General features: G+C 38.5%; 1 protein-coding gene across 1 annotated transcript; it reads right to left on the bottom strand.

Annotated features, from left to right (window-relative positions):
* Nucleotides 1–1,929: 1,929 nt before the first annotated feature.
* Nucleotides 1,930–13,112, bottom strand: LOC306889096 (palmdelphin-like). The gene is made up of 8 exons (XM_079447802.1): nucleotides 12,908–13,112; nucleotides 7,224–7,275; nucleotides 6,514–6,594; nucleotides 5,605–5,735; nucleotides 4,548–4,662; nucleotides 4,233–4,257; nucleotides 4,001–4,120; nucleotides 1,930–3,369 (listed from the first exon to the last, which is right to left on the bottom strand). Exons 2-8 carry the CDS (start codon nucleotides 7,266–7,268, stop codon nucleotides 2,360–2,362), a joined length of 1,527 nt encoding a protein of 508 aa, XP_079303928.1. The 5' UTR covers nucleotides 7,269–7,275; nucleotides 12,908–13,112; the 3' UTR covers nucleotides 1,930–2,359.
* Nucleotides 13,113–20,336: the final 7,224 nt, after the last annotated feature.

Here is a 20,336-nt window from a genome sequence, read left to right on the forward strand (position 1 = left end):
TTTAAAGCCTTCTGTCAGTTCTGCAGATTTTCAAGGTTTCAGGTAACTTTTCATCTTTCATATAATCAGAATTCTGTTCAGTGCCGTCTGTTTAAAACTTGCCGGGGCAATGTTTCAGGCATCAGAAATATCACTCAAACATCCTTCCCCCCTCAAAAAAAAAAGCCTAAGTGAGACCAGCTTTACTGCACCTATGCATTGTTGTTCTTTTGTCGCACAAATTGCTTCTATCGTTTTCCTCTACTTTGTAAGTCGCTTTGGATAAAAGCGTCTGCTAAATGACTAAATGTAAATGTAAACACTGCAGTTTGTCAGACAAATATTGAGTTGTGTTTATGGCGAATGCAGCCACGGATAGACCATTTTCATTTATTTAGCATTTCTAGATGTAGTGTGGTCATTACGGTCCAGTGTCTGTTGAATTTCAACAAAATCAAACCTCAGGAGTGACATGAAGTCATCCAACAGCAATGCGAAAGACTGACAGCATGACAAGACGCATGAAAAGTGTGATAAAAATCAAGGTTATCACATAAAATGTTTTGAACCTTTCCTAAATTCACGTACAAATAATACTGTTGTACTACGTAAGTAAATACAGAACATCTCTAGTTTTCATTTTCTGCAAATGGAAACAATATATCTATAACTAACTAGTTCACCGAATGAAACGAATATGATAATGATAATTTTACCAAGACACATACCTATGAAGAGTACTTTCAGAAAAATGTTAAATGATTTCCATAATCAGCATTTAAGTTTGTTTTCATAAACTAATTTTATAAAATGTTTCATATTCAATTTGCAGATATTTCTATCATAAACTATAAGATTGCTGCTTAAATCGAGAATAATAAACATATCTAAAAAAGGGGTAAGAAACTAAACATCTTCTAGGACACACATTTTCTTGTTTCTTACACCATTTGCCACCATTTCTTTCTTGTTTCAAGAATAAACTATGAAAGTTTTGATAAATGGTTGCTTAAAGCAAGAAAAGATAAACCATCTGCCAAAGGGCTCAGAATAAGATATTAGCTTATAAATTTGATCATTTTAAAGATGTTTTGTAGATTTTTGTACTAGAAAGCAAAAACACAGAATAAGACTACGAAAATTGTGTTGTTTTTTTCTATATTAAAAAAGAAAAATAAACTAAATTACAAAACTGTTTAAAATAAAAAAAATATTATGTACAACACAAACAAATCCTGCATTGGCACTCGAATATGATTTATGTCATAAGCAGTTTTTTTCAGTCTCTCAGCCCTCTTAATATCCTCTTCATCATAACCAGAGCGTGGAATCTTGATCTGTGGATGTTACACGTACTTTTCTATCCGTTTCATTGGCAATGCTGTGAAAAGGACAATAACACAGTTTCAGTTCCAACACACCTCCAATCCAATCCAGTCCAAACCAATCCATCATTTATCAGATTTACCTGCAGTTTGTTGGGGATAGCATGCGAACAAATTTAGTAGATGAACGAGTATTTGTGGATTTTAGTATTCATATTGCCCCTTACGTAACGCAAGCCAGGGGTTATTACACAACATTCTCTTTAGCAGATGTTACGAAAGCGCTCTTGAGCAGCCGCAGCATCTTAAAAGCAAGGACAAAGTGCTCAATTACGGCTGATGGATGGGAGCGACGCATTTCTCTGCTGAACAACAACTACGAGACGACTCTGAATAACACGTTTGCTGTCAGGCGCAGATGTATTAATAAAGAAACACAATAAAGCGGTTAGTGCACAACATTCTGAATACGGTTCCCTTCTATGAAAAGTGTATAAATGAAGAGATGCAAGACTTGTTTTGAGTTTTAAAAAACATCAGAGTTTCTTTAAGAATCCTGCTGGGCATTATGTTTTGTATGACTATAACAATTATGCCAAGGACTGAAAGAAAACAAAACTAAGGTACAAAGTAGACTTTTATTATATATTTTTTAATACTAAAAACACAAGTAGTTAAAATACAAGCAATGTAAATGTCACGCATGGCAGGCAGCTGGGTTATTATTTAGTAAGATTTGTTTACATGCTTACTACCAAAGATTGACTCTTCCTCATGTTATCTCAAACCTGTTTGACTTTCATTCTTCTGCAGAACACAAAATAAAATATTTTAAAGTAAGGTGGTGTCTTCTTTTGTGTTTTGTGGTAAAAACAGTCTAAGCAGGTTTTAAGCAACATGAGGGTGAATAAATGATGCCAATTGTAATTTTGGGGTGAAATATCCCTTTAACATGTAGTAGGTTGTAAAATATGAAGGTTTGGACCACTAGGTGGGAGTAAAGCAGCAGAACATACTGTATCTTAAGGAGAATTTACATTATAGTTAGTTTGAATTTAGAAACCACAATGACTTCTTTCTCGCCGTATGATACCTGCTGCAACTGGGCTCCCCAATTCATTCCCAAATGTCCGTCCTCCAGAATGAAAGGTTCTGATGACAGCCGGTCTGATCTCCGAGCGGTACACAGTACTGTTGGGCTTAAAGATCTTGCTGTGATATCCCAGTGGGTGATAAGACAAAGGGGCGTCTTCTGAGTCTCCATCGGCACCGCCATCATAAACCTCATCATCATCACCAATCATGACCAGTTCAGCCTGGATTCCCTCATCTTCCTCGTCAGATTCGGCATTCTGATAACCCATGAAGATCATAGTAACAGGCTCCCTACACTCCACCTCAGGAGGGAGAAAACTCACATAGCTGAGACTGGATTCATCCTTTGGGTTTAAAGGAGAGCACTGTCCAAATCCCAGGCCGGAGTCTGCCGTGGGTGTTATCGGAGGCTCCTGGTCCTCACACTCCTGGATAGAGGATGATGTTACGCTGGTGCTTCTATACTCACCACCAAAATCGTCAATGAAGGGTTCATTGGTGACATCATAAGCTGTTCTGTTAACTGTGAATGTTGAAATAGGAGTTGGTGATCGGTTGCCGTCCAGACTCTGAGCTTCTTGATTGTTGGAAGTCAAATCATGAAAAGGGCTCTTGGTCTTGCTGGCCGTATGAAAGCCGCAAAGGCTTACGTAACCTCGCTCTGTCATCTGTGGCGTTGTGGGGCGACTAAATGGGCTGGAAAACACTGGTTCGTGGTATTCCAAATCTGCTGGGGCTTTCTTCTCCGAGGCTTTCATCAGAAGTTCCTCCACCTCAAGAGGACTCATCTCGTCCATGTCGTTCTGTGACTCGTGTCCGTCAGACGGCAGGGCATAGACAGATTTACGCCCATCATCGTAGACTTTGATACCTTGCTGGAGATCCTGAGGTGCGATGGTGGCTGTGGAAAGTATGTGACTTTCACCGGTGCGGAGATCTTTCTCAACGCTGATCCTCATGGTGTGAGTGGCTTAAAGGGAAACAGGAGCTTTAAACACAAGCTTCTTCACGTCAATTTATAAAATGTTGTATTTATGTTACAATAGAAATAAATCAGGAATTGAAGCAGATTAAACAGATGTTGGGTTATTTCAACCCAGCGTTGGTTCAAAAATGCTGGGTTGTTTTAAGACATGGTTGGGTCAATTATAAACATGTTCAGGTTAATTTAACCCCAACTGTTCGCTTTCTCCATTTTTGACCCAAAAATTGTTTGTGTATGATTTTTAATATTAATACTTATAGCTTGATAAAACTAAAAACAACTACAAAAACATTACTTTAAAACGTAAAGCTACATAGTTTTCTCTTCACTGAAAAGCTTGCGATGTTTTGATTATTGGGTTCTTCTGTATAATCTCATGTCGTGCTCAAAATTGCGGCCTTATTTTTCACTTTCATTCTTTATTTAACAAAAAATGAATTAAATTGAGCTTGAATTGCTATAATTACAGGAATGGACAGTCTGATGATACTGTATCTGTTTGCAAAACATTCCTGACAGCATTTCAACATATTTATGCTATTCAGTATTTCAAGCGCTAATTATATCTCAGCAAATCTTTGGTGGCATAAACATAAGCCTTTTTTGTGAGTCATACCCTGTTTTTCCAGTTCTTCATCAGCTTTGTGTTTTCCTGACATAAAGATTCTCCTTTTAGTTGTGGGGGTGTATGGTTTTGGGATGTCAGGTATGGCGGTATAGATGTATTGGATCGGCTCTGTTAAAACAGAGATCTTAATGTACTGATGAGGGTCACATAAACAATGCTGCACAGATTTCAATACATGAAAAATACAACCAAGATAAACAATCAAGAAATGTTTCTTTACCTGGATGGATATTTGCGTGTACTTCCTAAACAGTATTCCGTGCAGTACCAACACAGGATTTGTTGAAGAAATGTGAAGATGCAAAACAAAGCCATGTTTCATACAAAAACTCCAGGAAACAAATCACAAAACAGACGCACTCCACACGGCACCAACAACAATCAATTTCATCCTGATGTGAATTTAATACCGAGGGAGATCTTTACAGCACAATAAATTGTTGTGATTAACGTTGTTCACGGCGCAAAACCTCCCTGCGTTGTAATAAGCGATAAGGAGTCTCCAAGCTTGTTGAAAAGAAAACCCAAGCAATACCTTTATGATGTCCTCTGCGGTTTTTTCCACCTCCTTTAATTGCTTTAGAAGAATCTCCTCCTTGGCAGAAATCTCCAGTTCCTGCGTCTCCAACGCCGCAATCTCCACTTTTATTCTAAGAGGACACAGACAAATATGAATATGTTCACAAGCTAGAACACACCAAATATTACTTGAAATACTTAACAATTGGGATTAAAACTGCTTTTCAACATCCAAACTCTATTACTCCATTGGCGCACATATGAATATCTGTATCACTAAAACATATTTCTTTCTTCGTCTGAAGCACGTGCTAATAGTAGACTGTGTTTTTTTGATTGTTTTCAATAAAGTTTGACGCTTGGCTTCATTTTTTTAAACCTAAAAGCACCACGAAACTACAATAAATGTGCACATCTCACATATTACATCGCATTACATTCAGTGTTGAAAACGGCCAAAGTTGGGCACATGTTGACGTTTTTAAAGGTCCTTTAAACTATATTTATGTATATAAATGTTTTAACAATATTTATATTTGACATTTGCATCCCTTTGGCATGTACAGAAAGCTGATGTTATGGAAAACATCGCACAGTAGAGAGAAACGTCTGGCTGGAGGTCACGATTCTAAACTGTCATGTCAAGATGATTTACAGGAGATGGCGAATCACATCAGTTCTGTAATGTGGGGGGATTTTCTGTGATTGCTTTTCACGTCTTAATCCAGCCAGTTTAAACGGCGTCTATTTACCAAGTAAGAGCTCTTTGGCTCCTCTGAAGCCTTTCCATCACACTTAATAATGCTGGAAAAGAAAGCTCCAATTCCAGCTAATAAAGCTTCAAATTGTGAGACCAGACAGCTTAAACTTTCATTCTTCCTCAACATTTTCCTCTGGCATTCTGTATGACCTCTTGCGTAAACTGCTGGCAATTCCAGACAGAGTTTGTTGTAAATGGATGATTATGTAACGCTGTGAGTGAGTTGTGTCCGTCTGCAAAGCTCACCGTAGACACTAAACAAGAATAATCCAATCAACAGACTCTCATCACGCAAACAGGAAGTGACACGTACTGTTCGATGTTGCTCTGTAGAAGTTTAGTCTGCTGTTGGTTGGCTTCAGTTTGGGTTTTGGCAGATTCTTGTTCCTCTTCGCTCAGTGTGTTTAATCCATCCATCAGCCATTGTTCTCTCAGGGTTTTCTTCTACTTGTGCAAAGAATAAAAAAGGAACAAGAACATTGTGGTTTCTAACACTTTACATTTTTCACATTATCTGATTGCTTAAACACTCATTTCATGTTATGATGTCATGCTAACATTACACCTTTATTTTCTTTTTTACCTCAATGATTTCATTTAATTTTCAAACAAACAGTAACATAAGCAAATACTGTAAAATAGCATCATTATCACTACTATTATAAGATCTGCTTTTAAATCTATTAGTGCCGGGGTTTTCAAACTGGGGTCCGGGACCCCACAGAAGGTTTAAGGGGTCCCCAGAAAATTGCAGGGAAAAATAAATAAAGAGAAAATTGTTAGTTATTTTCTGTCTTTTTTGCTACATCCATAGGTATATATTTGTATCTGTCTAGTAAGTTTTTCTCACTCAAAGTGAAACCCGCTACAGCACAAATACATTGGAATTGAAAATTATTATTATTAAATGTTTCCTTATACATAACAATGTATAGATGGTTATGTATCTTATTTGGGGGTCCTTGGCATCATAAAGTCTGAAAACCCCTGTATTAGTGTACCCTTAAATGTGAACAAAATGGACTTTAAACAGATTTTAAATATATTCTAGCAAGAAAACAAATATGTTCCTTTCGATAAATCCTTTGTATTCCACACTAAATCAAATCTTAGACAAATAGGCAACCCTGATTTGCTCCAACCTAACTTCCTGTTTAACAGGAAACACAAACACTGGAAGGTAAACCATGCTCCTCAAAACGCTTCATGGAGAAAATCGAACCTTCAGATACTGAAGTTTGAATTTCTCTTCTTCGGCGTGTCTTCTTTTCTTTTCTATCTCCTCTCGGATTCGTCTTTTGTCCTGATGGTAGAAAGAAAGTAAAATAAAACACAAATTCCTTTTGAGTTTCACCCCGACCCCAAATGCTTGTTTTCTATTCGTGGCATTTAATGTCTTGCAATAACGCAAGCATGCGAGCTACAGGGAGCTCTTTAAAGCGAGAGGCTTTGCGACATTATTTTTAACTCTCTAATAAACGATGACTTCATGTAAGAAATGAACAGCTCAAAGTCTCTGGACAGAAATAAAACCTTGACGTTTTTTTTTCCACATGCTCTTTAATGGAGTCCAGACATTGACAAAACTAAGCACATCGTTCAGCAGACATGAATGGGATTCATCTCTCCGATTAATGCAGCTTGTAATGACTTATGTCAAAAGTGTTAAAACTACTCGTTCATTTGAGACTGGTGATAAAATAAACGTCTAGCTATTTTCTAAAAGCTTTGATTTAAAGAAATAACATAAAATCTCTACCCTGTCCCAGCCATGCAAGAGCAAATACATCAGTTTTACAGTATCTCAGTTTCAAACCTTCAGACAGATACTAGCACTATACCAAAAATGCTAATATCAAACCTGCCGTTACAAAACCTCAATTCTCTGTTACATAAATCCAAACAACAGCAAAGATCCAGTCTGATACTCACCGTAATGGCTTGTAGTCTCTCTCTCAACAGAGCTTCTTCTTCCATTATGACCCTGTCAGAAAAGGAAAGACAGACAGAGCGAGCGAGATAAACAGCCTATTCTCACAAACAGACCACCATCAATGTCTGTCTATAAGACTGAAGACAGGTTTCAAACCATCTGATTGGCACGTGCAAGTTGGCACATGGGAAATCTTCAGTACGGGGGATTTGTAAGGGGGCGTCAGTGTTAAAAGGCGAAGAAACGTGTTGGAAGGGATTATGTGCGGGGTCTACAAAAGACTAGTCTACAAAGGACAAGAACCGGTGTCCATGTGCAAACCATAACTACCATAGCTGGTGTGTCACTGTTAGACACATCATGTGACAAAGCGTCTTTCGTCAATACACAATAGATAAAAAAGACAACTCGAAGGCACTGCAAATTGATAAAACTGTCAGAGAAAGATGTTAAGGTAAACATTTATATTAAATGTATAAAAATGTATCGCCATCTAGCAGCGAGGTTGCCAATTGCAACCAACGGGCTACTCCACACCTCCCTTTTGAAGCACGATGGTGGCTGACATAAAACTAGCATGTCGTCATGTTTGCGCTTCTTTGCGAAACGCATTCTGTAGAGCAGTTTGTCCGTTACCGTAGAAACAACATGGCGAATTACGTGTAATGGGGCCCGCGGTGTATGTAGTAAAATAGCTCATTCTAAGGTAATAAAAATAATACACCTCTGAGGACATAGTTATGTACAATATATTGCATTTCAATTGCAGATCCCCAAAAAAAGTTCACAATGGACCTTTAATTGTCTTATTATGCTCTTATTATGTTGTTGTCTTGTAAACGTGTATTAGTATAAAAACCTTTTTTTAAACCGTTGAAAGAATCTGTGCCGCATAGAAATAAACTGAATTGATTTATTAACAGACAAACTTTCCATTGAGTGTTCTGTAAATCTCTCCCCTAGGGTATTGACTTCGTATCCCAAAACCCGTTCAAGGTCATTTTTTGTATGTTTGGGCTCGCAGAGGCAATGTTGTTGGGTTAAGAATAGCCCACTGAAGACTGACCTCATCTCGTGTCTGTACAGAAATAAACACATGAGCAGTAAGTGGTCACAGGTGGACTGCAGGGTCGCAAAGCATTTAGATAATGACATGAGGTTATGAAACACACGTGTATGAATGAGCTCCCTGGAGATGTGTGGAGAGCTCAAGAACAAAATATGACCAATGATCTGCTCTAAGAATGCAGGTGTGATGCGAAAAAATTTGTCCTTTCAAAACCGGAAGCGGTGGAAAAAATATAGAAAATTAGGGCTTGAGGTTAAGCCTTTGGTTTGCATCTCAGTCTTTAAGGGATAGTTCAACCAAAAAAGAAAATTCTGTCTAACCCTTATGTAATTTCTTTGACTTTTTTCCGATGAACACAGAGAAAGATATTTAGAGTAATGTTAGTCATTTGCAGTTCCGGGACATCTTTGAGTACCATAGGAAGAATGAAATGGTAGTCAAAGGTGCCCGAGAACTCTTTGTTTGCCTAAATTCTTCAAAATATCTCATTTTGTGTTCAACATTTATAGTGTTTTTTCTAGTATGGTAGTGGATGATTGGAACAAAGAAATGCATACAGGTCCGAAACAACCTGAGTGTGAGTAAATGATGAAAAATCCCTTTAGCACCCAATATTGTATCAAATAAATTTAATAAAAGTAAAAATAATCAAATAAATTAAATTAAAATAAAGTTTAGTTTAATATACAACATTTACATTTTCTATTATTATTAATAGTATTTTGTATTAATACATACAAATTAAATATTTAGTTTGTACTCCTTTTCAGCACGGTTGAATGAAATTTACAACACTGTGTGAAAAGTAAAGACTCCAAACAGACACTGCTACAGTAACTGGGTCTGTCCTAAGCGTTCTCACATTCTCTTCTGGTCTATAATATCAGGTTGTTCCTTTCTTCAAGACAAATGCTTCTTGAGGAGACAAGTCATGCAGGGTCCATATGACAGCTGTGTACAGCACCGCACCTGTTTACCTCCGCTCACATTACACCCCTCTTTCTCTTCCAGTCGCTGACTATTGGCCGTACGTAATACCCTGGATGCCATCTAACACATTACAGATCTACAACAAGAGATGTGTCAATGACCTTAACATGTACCATGTCTGCCTTCTTTTACCTGCAGATTCTCAGAGGAAGAAGAAAATCACAAGTGCTGATGACATTTTTGCTAATGACTAGCATTTGCGCTGACAGAAACCCGCTTCAAATGTCTCACCAATTGGCAAGATTCCTCACTAACACTAACACAGGCACAGCTTAGGTAATGTTGGACACATTTGCAGTTGTAAACAAAAAAAGTGTGGGTGTGAAGTGCTCATATCACCCTTTCTGCTTTGTTTCCTGAGAAACATTACGATCAATTAGTGTAATCAGGACAAAATACATTTTGAAATTATATTCACTTGGTTGGGCAAACATATTTGTCACATCATAAATTGCTAGCTCCCTTCACAAACAAATAGTTTTTTTCATACCATGTTTTTGGATTAATTTCATTTGACTAAAAAGAATGAACGTTTAAGGAACGCTCCTTAAATTACAATTAATTCATAAACAAACATATTGTAAACAGCCACGTCAGGTATTCAAGCGAAAGCTTTTAGCTTACACTAAAACTCGTATTCAGAAAATAAGCATAAACAGACATGTCAAGTTAAAGGTCCAGTGTATGAAATTTAGCGGCATCTAGCACTAAGGTTACGAATTGCAACCAAACCCTTCGAAGCAGTATGGCGGCTATCACAGAACTAAGATGTTGTCACCTTTTCGCTTCTTTGCCAAAGGAGATAACAAATTTACGAAATGCGCTCTTTGGAGGAGTTTGTCCATTTAGGGCCACTGTAGAAACAACATGGCGAACTCCATGGAAGGGGACCCGCGGTGTATGTAGATAGAAATAGCTCATTCTAAGGTAATGAAAACATAACGCTTCATTAAGTGAGGTCTTTATACACCTCTGCACACATGTATATTATATTGCATTTCTGTTAATAGATTTTCCCAAAAAGTACACGCAGCACCCTTAAAATAACTTTTATGAGCAGCGCAGCTTATCGATGTAAGCTCCACAGTAGTGGACCAATCAGAAGACCCTCAGGGCGGGGCAAGCATTGCAAGCTTTTGTTTATAAGTTGGCATGGCAATTTCTGTTATCAAAAGCGCGTCTCGAGACCCTCAAGATATGAGCTGTGCTTTTTAAAGCCAGCTAATATTTCCATTATGCTTAACAGTAGAACCCAGTTTACACTGAGATCAAGCGAAATGATGCACCAAAACGAGAATACGCCCATTAGAGTCAAACAAACTGCTGATATTCTCGGTTATTTAGGGAGGCTCCTATGAAGACCAGAAGTGTTTCCTGCATTTTATCTGACCTCTTTATCTGTTCTGCTGTACAGACCTTCTCTAAAAATACTCACACCTGCCATTACGAGCACAAAGCACTGGGCTGGATACAAAGGCTGTATGCTTTAAACAAAAAAACTACATGCTATATGAATGTGGTAAGCATTCAGTACCATGGTATAACCATCTGATGTCATCACTAAACCACAACAGCACCAAAGTGAAGTACATCCTCACACATTAAAACAATTTATGCAGAAAATCTGAATACATTACGCCCCAGCTGAAAATGAGTTTGAGAGTGAAAAGGAAATTACACACCCACGCAATCACAAAAGAGCTTCTAAATGAAAGCCTGAGCCCAGTGATCCAACGGGATCCAGAAAACTGGAATTCTGAATCCTGAATCCAGCATTATCATTCCTCTGCTAGTCAGCTCAGATGACAGCGGCCTGGCAGGGTTCAATACCGGAATTAAGACGCCCGGTGTGAAAACACACAGAAGGTCATGTTATTTAGTCCTGCCCACACTCCTTGTCAATGCCAGGCAGAAGTCACAGTCTCACAGCTGGACCGTCAGCACAGGTTTAACTGTGATCGAGGGAACAGTATACATTAGTCCACAACTTCTTCTGATGTCTGAGACCCATGTCATCTGCTTTCCTTCTCTCTCTTTCTGCCAACAACAAGCAAGAATAGCATGTACCTAATAAAAGTAGTGGCAGTTCCATGGTAAAATGATGGTACTTTGATACATACTGTACAGGGTTTCTACACTGCTTAACCAATTCATTTCAATGACCTTTTCATTTATTTGTAAATGTCATTAATCTGGTGTGTTAAAGGGATAGTTAAAAATTAAAAATCGGTCCTAATCATTTTACTCTCGTGTCTTTAAAACAGTGACTGCGGAACACAAAAGAAGATATTTCGAGAAATGTCTCAGTGGTTTGGTGGGGTCCAATGTTGTTTGGTTACCAACGTCCCTCAAAATATTTTATTTTGTGTTCTGCAGAAGAAATGTTAGCCATACAGGTTTGTAATAACATGAGGGTGAGTAAATGAAAGATTGTATGAGTATCATTATCAATCCCTTAAAATACTATTTACATATACAAATATGGTAAACAATCAGTAACCAAAACGCCATGGTAAACCACCAATAAACCATAACACCTGCACAATACGTATAGCTTCCATTATGCAACTAAACCAAAAAAAGAATCCTCCCAGACTCCCTCACTGACAATCCACCAAATGCCTGTATAGCTGACTGAACAGAATCCTTCCCTTTAAGGTCCAGTGTATGGCATTTAGCGGCATCTAGAGGTGAGGTTGTGAATTGCAACCAACGGCTCACTCCCCCCTCCCTTTCGAAGAACTACGGTGGCTGACACCGAACTAAGATTTCATCACTATAGAAATAGCTCATTGTAAGGTAATAAGAACCTGATAATGTAAGGTCTTTATACACCTCTGAACACATAGTTATGTATGTATTCCATTTATGTCAATAGATCCTCCAAAAAATAACACACAGCACCTTTAGTCACCGTCAATATGTCTGTTGGCCAATCAGAATCTAGAAAATTTAACAATATCAAGTTTGAGATGCATTGAACTGTACCGTATTATATTTAACAGACACTGTTTTATAAAACAATATTCGGTTCATGTGCACAGTGTGCTCCTATACAAAATGAATGTGCATTCTGATTCAGATATGTGGGTGGAAAGATCTTTTCCTCTTGCGGTTTCCATTTACACCATTACCAGGTGTGCGCCTTTAGCACACTACCTATCGCCATATCTCTATGACATCAGCAGTGAATAAAAAGGGGTGTCCCCGGCCAGGGTGATGCTATCTGTGATGTCATTAGTCCCCTGACAGACAACAGCAAACTGTGGCCATCCAAGAGTCAGACCCTATTAAATCTGTTGGCGAAGGCTTTGCGGACCTCCTGCCGCCAAGACTGGACGGCCAGCATAAAGCAGGGGGCTTAAAGGAATTAAAAGCTTACTGACCCAAAGACCCCTTGATCTTTTTTAGACCGAGCCACACGAAAACATACAATTACTTTCCCTCGGTTACACTTAAAACAAATGCAGTCCACAGAGTACAATACATTTATAAAGTGAAGAGAACAAAAATAGTCTAGAAACAAATAATAACCCATTGTATGTATTTCAAAACAACTGACAAAACAATCACGCATGTTAATATAGAAACAAGTTTAAAATGGAAGAATGGAGAGACACTCACCAGTTATTTGATGCCAGTTTATGGTTTTAGGTGAAGAATGCGCCAACCGGAGTTCTGTATGTTCATTCCATCATGTCTGCATGTGTATGTGCTCCAGTAAGTGTGTTTGTGTGTGTGTTTGCCTAAGTCCAGGTACCGTAGGTTGAGGGTTGATCCTGTTTTAACATTCACTGGCAGGCTGCCTCTCTCGCTCTCTTTAACTCACTCCCCTTTCCTCTCTTACGCTCTCGCTGTATCTTTCCCTTTCTCTCCGTTCTCAGTCTGTCAGAGCTGGGCTGCTCCACCATGTGTTAGCCCACGTCCAACTGCCACACGATGTGCCTACACGCATATATATCAGCTGTTGTTCCCCTCAGACCAACATGTGCGGTCATCTTTGCTGACACGCAATTCCCTAAATTAGTTTAAGAGAAGATAACTGGAGATGAAAGTGTTCTTAAAAACACAGATGGTTTATCAACGGTTTAATAAAGAATGTGTGTGTGTGTTTTAGTGTACCACCTCCTCATTTTTAATCTCTCTGTATGTCTCTCACATTTATGTTACAATAGGGATATGCAAACACAGAATTACCCCAAGGCTGCTGTTCAATTTGTATACTGAAACACAAAAGTAGATATTTTGAGAAATGGTTTTGTGTCCATACAACGGAAGTCAATGGGGTCCAATGTTGTTTGGTTAACAACGTTCTTAAAATATCTTCTGTTGTGTTTCATCGATGAAAGTCATCGATGGAATAACATGAGGGTGAGTGAGTGATGAAAGAATTTTCATTTTTGGGTGAACTGTCCCTTCTATACGTACAGAATATGATTGTCATCTCCATCTTGCTGAGCAGAGGTGTGCTGGCCAATTCCAGCATTAGACATTTTTGTCAAAACACATTCTCTTTCAGATATATTGGACCGTGTGTTTATATTATTTTCCTAAAATCCCGTTGATAGAACCACCAAGCAGCCACCCATAATAACCTAGTTCTGTCCACCATTGACCCTCATAGTAGGAAATATGACTTTATAAATATCTTTGCTCTGTTGAACACAAAAGAAGATATTTTGAAGAATGTAAAAAAAAAGAAAACAGTTCTGGGACACGACTGCCATTGTCATTTTTCCTACTGTGGTAGTCAATGGTGGCCAAGAACTGGTTACAAGCATTCTTCCATCCAGAGGCGTATGGAGATCTCCCATCATGTTTACGGACGAGGTAATGAATTGATTTTATTTTATGTCATGGTAATGAATTAGCTTGCAAAAACGTGGAATGTAATGCTACGTTAGCCTGTGAATGATATTAGACTTCGTCAATTGATTTGGTAGCGTAATGCTACACAATTTTACGCGTTTAAAACAGTCATACAGCCGTCGTTTAAAAAGTAAAAAACATTTACGCGTTTTGGGGTTTCCTTTACACCCGGAAACTGAGGGCCGTGCGGAGCAGCGGATATTAAGTCACTGATATGCGACAAATACAAGGGACACAAGGGACGGGCCATTATTTTAAATAGGGATTTGCACATTCTTGGGAACATTTGGGAGAATGTAAGTACACAGCTGCATGAAATATATAACGCTGTGCAAGTGATTTTTGGATATTTCATAACAAACTATTCCATATTGTGGCTTTAACACATCACAGCATCACAAACAACTCAAGTCGCTTTGGATAAAAGTGTCTGCAAAATAAAAAAAACTTTATATGTAAAAATCTAGTCTTATAACGTTGTTCTGGGAATTTTCCCAGTTTGGTCCATATAGCCCAATCTAACGCCTGTGCCCATTCTCAGTTTAATGAACAAACATGATGAGCTCAGAACTCATTATTCCCATATTATTCCGTCCTCCGGCACGAGTCCCTTTCCTCATTATAAACCCGGATTCATCAAATCACTCATCTCACTCATATCTTCAATGCCACTAAATAAATGGAACTATATCTAATGCGTCACTTGTCCTACCATGCAAATTCGAAGAAACAAGTGTGCTAGATTTTGAGATCTGGATCCACTTCGCATTGACGAATCAGCAGCCTCGAGCATGTACAAAAGTAGCCATGGCAACGGGCTGAACCCATGCCAAGTTATTTGGTTCTAGCGGGCTAAAGATAGATCCACACAGAATGCGGGAAACTCTGTACCGCATGATACCATGGTATACTATTCATAATAATTGCAGAATACAGGCACACACACACACACACAGGGGACATCATGCAGGGTGAACGCACAAATGTGGGACATTACTACAGGCTACGCCTTGTACAATAGCATCCCAGCCTGCCACGTTCCCGCTGGTCTTTAATGATCGGAAACCCAGGGCGGATCTGTCACCAGAACACTGTCCCGCTTCTGAGCAGCCTGGCAATGATGAACACTCAGCCAAGCTGCCTACACACGGTCTGTCATACAGGAAAAAAAGAAGATGGACGCAGAGGAGAGGAAGAGAGGGAAGCTAAATGAAAGACAATGTACCTTGAAAACATGTGTGAGACAAACTGTTTTGCTTCACATTCAGGTGTTGAGTTTCTGAATGTCAGGTGATGTCTTTGAAGCACCAGTCAATGTTTGTTTGATGGCTTTTAGACACACGCATCTTTCACAAGCCCGCAGGAGAGCAATAGAGAGGAGCGAGATCAGTCAAGTCGAAAAGTGAATCAGATAGACAGACGGATATGGACTCCTCTGATCTTTTAGAATGTCTTTCTCTCATCAAGAGGTTGTCGAAATGCTGGAGTGATCCTGATCTCCCACCCACACAAACATCCAATAATGCTCTTCTGAGCATCACTGGGCTGTCAATCACACACAGTAGTACTTTTGACTGCAGGTATTGGTGTCACTATACTGTAAACTGTTGACTTGACAATAATCATGATTGTCGATAGTGTGTTAGTTTTGAAAGATAATCCAGCATCTGTTTGAAGCTTTACTCTTGAGAGCCAGAATGTTTACAAACTCTCTCTTTATCCAAGTCTCTCCAAGAAGACACATAATAAACTTTATGACTGATGAACTGACCGATTATTCCTTTTTTCTTCAGAAAGACTTCGAGAGATATTGCGATGTTATCATAATGGATTTGGCCATGTTACTTGTTTGTAGTGTTTATGGTGTCTAAATACGGAGTGCCACATAACAATTTAATGAGGAATAAATTAATCAATTGAATTGAATTCAAACATAAATATAATAAAGTCACGTATTAAATGGGAAAATCAAAATGGTTTGCTTTATTCGTGTTTCAAAATAGTAGATTTTAAAAGATCACTTTTTAATTCATAATTGAATAAACTAATTTAAAACCTTAATAAATTCTAGTTTTTAAAGCCAAGATAAAAATACAAAGAACATGCACATTTTAATTGGCTTTTTAAAAAAGCATGTGCCACATATTTTCTTTCTCTTTATTTGCCAATTGCTTTTCTTTGTTGTTTAGAAATATACTTCTTAGGGCTGAACGATTAGTCACGACTAATCGAATGCAAAAATAATTAAATATAATATATGTTTAGCCAATGGGTTAGCGTATGGTTGTGTTGAGGTTTTGGTCATGTGTTGTTATGCCATACGGGACAGGGGGGACTGAGCATATATTAACGCCCTTAGCCAACGGGTTGGTGCATATGGATGCGTTGAGGTGTAATGCCACCGAGCTGCAGCCACTAATCTAGAAGTGGGGTTCAGAGGACAGGTCCAGTGGAGGATCATCAAGAACTGGCCAGTGGTGCAGAAAGAAGAAGCCACTGGCTGTGGTTGAGGCAGATGGACACCGCATGGGCTGCCAAATGACCCCGCCACTTTGAGGAAGAAATTAAGAAAAGCTTGTGGACGGTGTGTATTGTTTAGGGGCCATTAACATCTTAAAGTCGTGGAAAACGCAGGATGTGCGTTTCTCCCGTTGCTCACACTCATAAGTTATTTTTGCGGAAGACTCAAGAAACGGGGCCAGTATGAAATGCGTGCATCATTCGCGCAACAGCCAAGTGATCTTCCCCCAATGATAGGTTGGAAACCACATACCATGAGAGCTGGGGTCAAGAAGAGCAGTAGGCAATGGACGGACCACCCACTATTTATGATAAACATTCCCAACGAGTTATTACAGAAACAATTTATTAAAGTATTCATTGTTTTGTCCCCACCACTTTTCAAAACAAAGTTATGCCACTGATAGTGAGATCATCATAAATGTACATATGGTTTAATACCGCTGTATGAAAAAGTGAAAAAACGTGTATAAACATAATAAAGACATATATATATATATAAAGGTTTCTTCTGACCTGGGAAAGTAAATTATATCCATCTTTTATATAAAATATAAAATAAATATAAAAATTATCCATAATTCACTTTGCAATGCTATTGGAACCACCCACAACCACTAGCAACTGCAGACACTTTAGAAGACCATTAGCAACTGCATGGCAATGCGCTAGAATCACTGCCACTGAAATATTCAATTGCTAGTTCAGGGTTTCCACTTTTGTTGTGTGTTTATTTTGTCAGTGCTGTTGTGTAAAGGTGATAAAAGTATTTTGCTGACAAACTTCTCTGAGCTTCAGGAGCATATAATTCGCGCAGAATCCTCTGACTCACCGCCACACGTATTGATTAAGTTTGACATCTATTCTGTAGAGTTCAGACAATTTTACAATTATGAAACCCTACAGAGATTCATCCGTCCACTGCAACCCGGTTCCTGCTACAGGTGTCTCTGTTGCCATGGCAGCCTGAAAACCCTTCAGCGAGGCGGTCAGAACAAGACTGTCCTTTTCTTTCCAACACTTTAGGAATGTTCCAGATGTGAGCTGTTTTTAACAAAACAAGTACATTTTACTCATTCCTGAAGATGTGTGGTTTGGGGTGCTCATGTCGAGGTTGCCAAGGGGATGCTCTGCAGTTGCTAAGGTGTTTTTAAGCATGTTGCTATGCTGGTGCTGATGGGTTTTGAGTTGATCCAGTCAAAAGATGATATTCTGGTCTTTACTGGATGAGGCATCATTGGTGTCTGTAGCGCAGATACTCGTGTGGGACGAGATATATAGTGAGGTTTAATATGCAGGATTACAGGTTTGTCAGCCTTAGATAACACTGCCACAGTCCACCCACAGTCTATTCGCAGTTTGTCCTTAGCCAGAAAAACTGCGATGTGAATCAGACCTCAAAAGACTAAAGGTTTGTCGAAATCCCTAACCCAACCATGAGCAATAGTAACAGTTTGCTTGGCTTTAACAACTAAGCACCGATAATCGTTTACCTAAATAATGTTTTAAAGTTAAATATATGTTTGCCAACAGGAAATGAATGTATGATCTCCCACCTGTGCCGGATTGGAGTCTTAGCTTTAATGATGCCCGTGGCAGGATTTGCGAGCCGATGTCCTGAATTCTGCACATGTAATGGACGGATCAAAGGTTTGTGGAGAGAATTGAGTCCCTGGCAGGGGTTCGAGTACATTCCTCCAGCCTGATATGAGGGGAGCATTCTTCCTGTGTGAAATCATCAGGCCGACTGTGTGCTGAACACAACGGGCTCTAGAAAGAAAATATTTTTAAATCAATGTCATATTAAAGATGTGCTATTGCAGGCAGGGGAAAAAATGTTGAAGTGAATATTGCCAATATCAGTAAAACGTCATATGTGGTAAATAACTTAAAGGATGGCAGCTGCAGTAAACGGCATATCTACAGTACATTTCGGTGTTGGTATTGTCTTAATAAATTTCACAAATTGATGGCCAGGCTTGTATCTTACTGTGTGGTAGTTGTAGTGAGATTCAGCCACCAGCAGATGGCAGGAACATCTAAGTGATCCTCCTGAATTCAAAGTAACACTAAAAGAACAGAAGACATAAGTGTAATATTGTGTCAAGCAAGATGCTGGAAACACGACTCGGTACTGACATTCTCAATGGACATGATTGGCAAGAAAAACATGTTCACAGCATATATTCACAACACCATTACACCACAAAGACATAAACTGAATAAGGTTCACAAAATAAACGGGTCTAGATCAACTAACACTGAGAGCTGCATACCTGTCAATCGCAAAACCTGTGAGGGAAAACGGGCGTTTTGACATGTATGGAAAGTTCTGTTGTATTATTTATTTACCTGTTCTTTTCCGCAAGACAGAATGCACATTACTAAATGAATTGTGGTGACATTACGTGACCGGGACGTTACACAAAATAACCAAAAAGTACTGGAAGGTCGTGTGTTAGGCTGGAAAAATTCTCACACAGACCACGTCGACTGCGCCGCCATATTGGACCGGGCATCTCCATCACAAACATGTAAACGAGAGCTGCGGTTGTAATGGATTAAAGCATAGTAACGTTTCTATTTTTCAATGTTTCCTTACGAACCACGTGAAGTATAAATACCTTTCACTCCAGTTACTTTTAATTTAAATGACGTGCAAAAGTAATTACACACTTGTCAAGCATTGTGAGGCTTTTTATTACAAACTGTGTACATGTGCGACGTCCATATCGCACCTGTCCTGTTTACGTTGCATACACATTTTTTATTTATTCCTTTTCGTATGTATTTGAATATTTAGTTTTGACATTGTGCTGATGTATGTCTGAACCTTGGCATATATTAATACTATACTATATTACACAGTAATGGTCAATAACTTGAATTTATTTAAAGAAATTTCTGAGGGTTAATACTAAATAACTCGTGTTATAGAATGCTTGTAGTCATAAGTCATATAATAAAAATCATATTAACTAGAGGAAAATATATGTCTCATGTCCCTTTCTAAATGTCAGCGTGGTGGTTGAGAGAACATCATTGTGGCAATAGCTTCACGACTCACCGCACTTCTAATCGTGTAAAAAGTGCCATGTGTCATCTGTCAAAAGTGCAGTCTTTTGAAGCCTTTGAGATGTCTGTGTATTTGTGGTTATGTGCAGTACATGTAAAGGTGTTAGTCGTGAGTTTATCAGTTTCCTAGGCCAAACATCAAAAGTGACAAAATGAGTAACTATACCTGACAGTGTTAGAAAAACCTTTCTATTTGACATGCCATAAACAGGAGTCCCAGGAGACCTAACCCAGAAGTGTATTGTCGTGAGGTTGCTCAGGGCACTGAACACAGTAATTCATTTACATTTTATTTGTATTATTCATAACATATATTCATTTACCGTTTCATTTGAGTATAAGATGGTTTTCCTTAAACCAATTATAAGAAATAGACATTTTGATCATGGTTGAGCTAACAGTGAAAGTACATTGAAAGTACTGCATTGTCTATACACTTAATGGTTTGCATTGTTTATATTTTTTGTCTTGAACAAATTTCATTTTAAATGTTTGAGTCCATCTTAATGCTCATTTTATTGCACACTTTGGTCTAAGCACAGCACATTTAGAAACATTAATGATACCTTACGTCAAAAATGTAAATATA

This window comes from Barbatula barbatula (genome assembly GCF_947034865.1).
Source record: "Barbatula barbatula genome assembly, chromosome: 23".
NCBI lineage: Eukaryota > Metazoa > Chordata > Actinopteri > Cypriniformes > Nemacheilidae > Barbatula > Barbatula barbatula.

Bases quoted from the DNA above. Each gene is read 5' to 3' on its own strand.
- LOC306889096 (XM_079447802.1), bottom strand. From the start codon at position 7,268: ATGGAAGAAGAAGCTCTGTTGAGAGAGAGACTACAAGCCATTACG. The intron at 6,595-7,223 runs GTGAGTATCAGA...TTCTACCATCAG, and splicing joins AGAGACTACAAGCCATTACG to GACAAAAGACGAATCCGAGA. The intron at 5,736-6,513 runs GTTCGATTTTCT...TTGCACAAGTAG, and splicing joins TCAAACTTCAGTATCTGAAG to AAGAAAACCCTGAGAGAACA.